The 7178-nt window shown below is 30.3% G+C and overlaps 1 protein-coding gene across 5 annotated transcripts; it reads right to left on the bottom strand.

Annotated features, from left to right (window-relative positions):
• Nucleotides 1–1414: 1414 nt before the first annotated feature.
• Nucleotides 1415–7171, bottom strand: LOC122629798 (protein Son). Of its 5 annotated transcripts, XM_043813590.1 has the most exons (13): nucleotides 6279–7171; nucleotides 5674–5985; nucleotides 5249–5590; nucleotides 4505–5144; nucleotides 4388–4434; nucleotides 4148–4293; nucleotides 3949–4057; nucleotides 3695–3858; nucleotides 3499–3609; nucleotides 3282–3395; nucleotides 1936–2164; nucleotides 1740–1855; nucleotides 1467–1658 (listed from the first exon to the last, which is right to left on the bottom strand). In XM_043813590.1, exons 2-13 carry the CDS (start codon nucleotides 5786–5788, stop codon nucleotides 1545–1547), a joined length of 2247 nt encoding a protein of 748 aa, XP_043669525.1. In that variant the 5' UTR covers nucleotides 5789–5985; nucleotides 6279–7171; the 3' UTR covers nucleotides 1467–1544. The 5 variants fall into 5 exon arrangements, with proteins under 5 accessions (XP_043669524.1, XP_043669525.1, XP_043669523.1 ...); XM_043813589.1 differs by having other exon boundaries at nucleotides 1415–1658; nucleotides 3701–3858; nucleotides 5674–7171; XM_043813588.1 differs by having other exon boundaries at nucleotides 5674–7171.
• Between the last annotated feature and the right edge of the window lie 7 nt (nucleotides 7172–7178).

Below are 7178 nucleotides of genomic sequence, written 5' to 3'. Positions count from 1 at the left end.
GTTTAAATAATTGTAAAATTATCGAAAGTATTCATTTCTAAACTTTTCCATTTGGAAAGACGGAGTTATGACGTTCACTCGTCGGAGTGCAGAAGAAAACTAACTCTATAAGCAACAAAATTAATAAAAGTCGTATATATTTGTATTACAAGTAACCTGCAATGACGCGACTACAATTTCAAAGTATTAAAATTTTTAATGAAAATTATTTGAAGTTTCTCTCGCGTTACGAACTTTGTAATGTTAAACGAATTTTATTTATTATTATTGTTTAAATATTACCTCATTGTACTTTGAATAATTATAAGATCATCAAGATCATCAAGTAACGTGGTAACTCGCACGATTAATTAATGTTTCTTCTTGTTGACATTAATCGATAAACGAAGACCTCCTCGAGTCACACTTTTATTGTTAAGCCACCCACTTTTTATTATATAACCTCTTCTAAGATGCAGAAGGAAGCCGATAATCCTAACGCAATCCAGAAAAGAAACAACTTGAGATCTTTGCGTATAACAAGAGATCTAAACGTTGTTTCTGAGATTTCTCAGGTATATTAAATGTAAAAAGAACTACACATTTTTCTAAAATTCAACAATATTTCAAAAATTAAGTCCCATTAGCATGAACGATTAAAGACGTATTTTCGCGCGAGTACGACAAATGAATTAATTTTGAATGGATTTGAAAATCTGAGCTTCGATTTATACAACAAACAAAGAAGCAGTCATCTACTTTATAGAAACAGACACTCAACCGTTTATTTGAAATCAGTAATGGAGACAGTTTTTTTCTTTTGCCGCAAAGTTCAAGGAACGTCACTATACGAAACTTTCTTTTTTTTTTCCCATGAAAATGTTAAAAAAAGTATTTTGCGCCAACAACGACTCCAAGCGTATTTCTTGACCGATTTTAATAAGCAAAATCTCATTTTAAAGATAAAGATTTAAACGAGCATATGGCCTTTTCAAATGTTTGGAAAAACTTTATTTTTATGGGTAATCTATTTATAAAAAAAAAAAAAAAAAAAACACTATTTTTTTATATGATTTCTTTCAAAGGAAATATTACGCTCGTAGTTTATATTTTGTCCATACCTGTCACTGCGAACGATAGGTGAACACCCTTAAAATAAAAACAATGATTTTTTATCCTTCTACAATTTGTTCGATACAAATAACGTAATTAGAGTTTTTTTTACATAAAATAAAGTAGCATAACTAAGAAAAGAGAATCCATATTATAATATGGAGGTTGTACAGCAATCTATAGTAATCTTGCTTAACCATTTTTATACGCGCCAAATTTAAAAGTATACATATTTAGTATTTAGATTATAATTTAAAAATTTATTTTCATATAGTATGCATGTTTCATAATACTTGCAAAGGAGATTATTAGAACACAGTTATAATGATGGATAGTTATAATTAGAAGAAGATACATTACAAAACACATATACATTGAATAAATTGAGTAGTTTAATGTAAGCTTACATTAGATTAAATAATTTATACAATGTGCAATATCGAAACAATAATCTAAGAAGATAATAAACCCAAGGTTTGTAAACATATTTGTGCAGCTTCTGCTTTAGCTTGCTTCTTGTTAGGACTAGCAACGCTTGGTTTATATTCAATACCATTTACTTTTACCTGTAGGAAGATAAAGACACACGTGTATACGTTTACAATTTATTGACAACAATTGTCGAATAGAAAATATATAAAATATACTTTAAAGAGAAAGTTTTTTCTATGATCTGGGCCACACTCAAAGCACAATTCGTATACAGGAGCACCAAGTTTTCTTTTTGAACAATATTCTCCAAGTAGCGATACTGGATGCTTCCCTTTACATAATTACCGATTATCGTAAAATATCTAAATATAAATATTATAATACATAAAACATCATTTTTACAGAATGTACCTTCTAACGTTTTAATAGCCGGAACTATTGGTTTTGCCGTTTTATTCGTCTTTTGTCCAATATCTTGTTCCGAAATAAGACCTCTTTTATCTAATTTCACTTCTAGCTGTAACGGTTCCAATGTACCTTCCTTATTTTTACCCAAACCCTCACCTGGTCGCCAGCCCATCTTTTGTAATAAAGCCATTCCCATACCACCAGATACAGGTTGTGCAGACACTAATTGATCCTAAATAATTTGTTTTGTGAAACACTTAAGTATCGTAATTAATAAGAAGATAAGTAAATCAATTTTGAATATACATTAATATATCTTTTTAAACTCATGGACTAGTGCGATTTTTATAATTCGTTATTCTCAAGATAAATGTAAAATCAATGCAAAAATCAATTGTGTTATACCCAACCATGACCAAACCTTTATGTCTGTAGCTCAATATAATTAAAAATAATTAGAATACGTGTATATACATGTAAATATTCACATAAATATTCTTTATTAAACAATATTTACTTATTATTTAATCCTAAATTTTATAATTTTTTTTGGGCAAGCATACTTACCAATAAAATTAAAAATCGGACATCAGGCTGCTGACGTTATGTCTTCTGTGAGGTAGCTATGTGCCTGTAACAAACCCTCAGGTGGATGCAGACTAATGCTAAATATCGCAGCTTTATCGTTAAAACAAAATGATTAAAGTTTCTGGATCCTATGGTATAAAGCTGATGATAGTTAGCAATAATCTCACAAGAGATCACAAGTCGAAGTAACTATTAATAATCGCACAATTTTTCTTATTTTTATTATTTGGAAAGATTTTCTCTCTCTTTATTTCTTTCTCTCTTTTTGTACCTATTAAAATATTTAGAGAAATAATGATTCTCTTGTGTTCCTGCAGACACAGAGTCCACCCCTACTTAAGAAGTGGTCTGTGCCTACATCACAGTCATCGGATCAATAATGAATTACTTTATTGATCTTAGCTAAGACTGTACCTGAAAACTTGTTACAGGCAATATCAATCAGTGTATAAGTAAAAAAGTAACAAGCCCTATGTATGATATGATAACTGATGTGATACAACAAAGAAGGTTCTCCAATATATAATATCATATGTAGCCAAGTTTTCAATTTAGTCTTCTATTACTTAGATTTGCTATTATCAGAAGAGCAAAAATTTACTTAATCTAGCAAGATTCATCCTATGGGCATGTTACATTTTTAATATAAAAGGATTAAAAAAGAATTATAATAAAGGCCCATATGTTGTATCTTATGTAAGAAACAAAATGTGTATCATACACTCATACAATACGAGCCCTAGTTACTACAATACAGTTACCTTATGAGCCCATGCTTGATAACCTGAAGTAAGCTCAGCAGGTGAGAGCACTTTGGCACCTGTACTACCAGTAAACTGGCCTGGCATTTGTTTACTTTCTGCCCAGGTTCTCATCTACATAAACGACGGAAAATATCATATCGTAAAAACTCGTATCGAGATGATATACGCATATACGTAGCTAATATTCAAAATCAATAGAAAAAATATTAAATACCTCATTTTGTGCTCTATACATTTCATTCAACGCACCAACATCGTTCGGATTTTCTCTCAGCTTTCTCATTGCAGCTAATCTCTGTGACACTATGGATCCAATGTCAACTGGCTGCAATGATAAAAAATCAAAAGTAACACAACGTGTAAAATGAAAAAGAATAATTAATTTTTTTCACGTATAACAAATTTAATACTCCTGCCATAGATGTTCGTGGAAAAACTACTGGCTGTATAGATTGTACTGGCTGTACAGGACATGGCTTAGGCACTATCGAAATTGGTTCAGTTGGCATCGATGCTGGTACAAATGGTTTCTTCTGTTCCGGTTTTTTTGGTGTCACAGGGATCCATTCGCTTTCTTTATTAATTTATAAAAAGAATAATAATAATAATATTGAAGATCGTGATTGTTATTTCAAGAGCAATAGGAAACATTCAATAAACTCACCAGTTTTTCTATGATGCTGACCACTAGATACAGGAAATTGAAGACGCAATTGATTTGAAGATTCAGCTGTCTTTTCTTGAAATGTTTTTGTTGGCAATTGTTTTGCATTCTAGAAGCGAACAATAAAATTAATGGTCACGATAATATACAAATCTATGTTATTAATCGAGAACTTTTTTTGTAGGATTTTAAGACATACTCGAATATTCATAACAATAGGACTTGGCCTTTCTTTGAGAAGAAATGGATGATGAAAACCTTTTTCAGACTCGCTTCCATCTTCTTCGGAAGAAAGATTAGATAATTCTCCTAATGCTTCAGACTTTGACAATGATTTACAAAAATCTATAAGCAATAAAAGATGTATGTAGAAATTCTTTTGTCAAAGAAGCAGCAAAATATTGAGAATTATAATTTTTTGTCTAATAAAAATATAAACCTGTAAGTTCATCCAGTAGCTTTTTTTTATCAATTTCGATACGCTCCCTAGTAGAAAGAAAAATATTTTTTTTAGAAGACAATAATATACAATTCATATAATAATTAAAATACTAACTTCCTTTCTTTACTTCTACTTCTTCCTCTTGTATACTTGTCCCTACTCCTATCTCTACTACGACTTTTGTGCCTCTTCCTTTCCCTACTTCTTCCCAATTCTCGTCGTTCGAAGCTTCTATCTCTGTCACGTCTCTCCTTACTTTTATCAGAATGTTTTTCTCTGTCTCTACTCCTACTACGATGAGAACGTGTTTGAGAGTCTGATCTATTTCTTTCTTGTGAATGGCAACTTCGACTACGTTTGCAATTTTTGTTTTTAACTTTATTATATACTTTCGTATCTTTACGATCCTTATCGCCATAATTTCTTGATTTTCCTGTCACCTCCAATCTTTTCTTTTCTTTCTCTCTTAAAATTAATCTAAGATCGTTTTTAGATTTCAAGGGACCTGTTGATTCAGATTTAAGCGTATCATCAGGACTTAATGTGGGAGATCTAAATGAATTACATGGTGGTGGTGTAGGACTTAACGTCGGTGTTCTATTATTATTACTGCTGTCTGTTAATTCACCATCTTCCATGCGTGCAGCTTTTGCCTTTTCCTTATTCTCTATTTCCTTTACGGTTTCATTGTAGACAATACTATTTTTGAGATCCTTTATAATGATTTTTCCTTGCACAGGCTGTTTTGGTTTATCTATATATAAAGATAAGATATTATCATATATATAACTCAATAACTATGAACTATCCATGTTATATCTTTTAAGATATTTGGTATGAAAAAAAACATCAACAAACCAAGAATTTTTGGTAGTACCGATTCTTCAAATTCGTCATCTATCTTTTTTGGAATAGGTGGTAACTTAGGACTTCCAAGATCTCTATCTTCTTTAGCATGGATCGTACATACGTTCGTAGATTTGGTCTCTTCCTTTATCGACGCTATTTCTCTCGATTGTACATCATCAACACGCTCTTTATCAGAGACGTCAACTCCGATATTCTGTTCTTCGGTAAGGGAAACATTAGTATCAACTTTTGCAATTTTGGATTTAGGTTCATCAGATTCCGATGATTTGCTCGAATGTGATTCGTGTTTACGCTTAGACTTTTTCCTATGTTTCTTTTTTTTCTTACTGACTAAAAATCACAATTTTATATGTATGTTCTATTAAAAAATTAACGCCGATAATAGGAAAGAATATATATGAATTATAACTTACCAGTACTTTCTATATCACTGTTGTTACTATCCGAAGAAGTGTGTTTAGACCTCTTTTTATGCTTTTTTTCTTTATGTTTATGCTTTTTTTTGCTCTTTTTTTTTCTTTTTTCCATTTGTGTTTTTTCTTTTTTCTCTGCTTTAACAATTGCATCTGGAACTTGTTGATCACTATTCTCTGGTGATACTATTCCCTCATCTGCATCGAATGTACTAAAAAGTTCTGTCAAAATTTCATTCGACGATTTTTCCGGCAAACCCGGTTCCGATTTAATTTTGACGGCACCAACGCCTACGCTTGTAATTATGTTCGCTATGTCAAAGAGATCAGCCATTATTACATTGTTATGATTAATTTATATCATAAAGAAGAAAATGGAAGGAAATAAGAAGAAATCTTTTTCCTAAGTCTTCGAGTTACTCGTGTTATTGATATAATTTTACCAATATAAGCGATCTCTCTATTGGTTATGTAGAACAAGATGTGAATTATTTTAATTATTTTAATTTTAATCAATTCCACTATTAGTTTCTAATTTTTTTAATATATAATTATATAAAATATAATTTATTAAAATAAATACGAGTGACAAATTATTAACTGACGTAGTTTAATTGCACACACACATTACGATCTCGATGCCAATATCGTACTTCTATCGTTTTGTTCGACTATAAGTATATATTCGTGTATACATCTATAAAATTAACCAATAGGAGGCGATACTGGTTCTTGCTACGATCTATCGAAGTAGTAATCGAAAGTAAACAGTCCTTTCTTTCAGTTCTCAATTTCGCGTTACAAAACAAGTTGCTATGTTTATCTCTTTGAACATATATTTACGTCTTGACTAGAGATTTTATAATTAGTATAAACAATGATATTTGATGGATAGATTGGATTTCGATGAAGAATAAAGGTAATGTTATCTAATCGTTTACTGAAATATATAACATAAGAGGTGAAATTTTCTTCGGATTCGAGCTGGAATCCTAAAAGTTTATCAATATAAATATATTTTGGTTATTATCACTATTTCGAGATCAGATTTGCGATCTGTGGCTTGATTTGCGATTCAGTCTTATGCTCCAACTTTTAAGTTGATTTTGCAGTGCGATCAAATATAAGAATTTTTAAACAGTATGTTTGTATCGATAAACCTACGCGATTTTATATGAATTGTGCTATTTAAATAGGTGAAAAACATAGAACTATGTTACCGCTCCTTAATTATGGGATTTTGAAATAACGTTACTATAACCTATTTGAGGTTAAAGTAATAATTTAAGGTAAAGATTTTAAAATAACATAGAGTATGTTATCTGCCCCAAATGCATTAATATATAGGTTTTATTTCGCGTATATAATACCCCAAAAATAGAAATAAACATAAAAATAAACATTGTCCTATTTTTTCCTATATTTACAGGAAATAACATATCTTTAATATTTTATAAAATATAATAAGATATTTTTAATACTTTATAAAAAAATAAAAGAATATA

This window comes from Vespula pensylvanica, chromosome 6 (assembly GCF_014466175.1).
Source record: "Vespula pensylvanica isolate Volc-1 chromosome 6, ASM1446617v1, whole genome shotgun sequence".
Taxonomy (NCBI): domain Eukaryota; kingdom Metazoa; phylum Arthropoda; class Insecta; order Hymenoptera; family Vespidae; genus Vespula; species Vespula pensylvanica.
The sequence above is the reverse complement of the archived record's forward strand: the minus strand, read 5'-3'. Positions and strand labels throughout refer to the sequence as shown.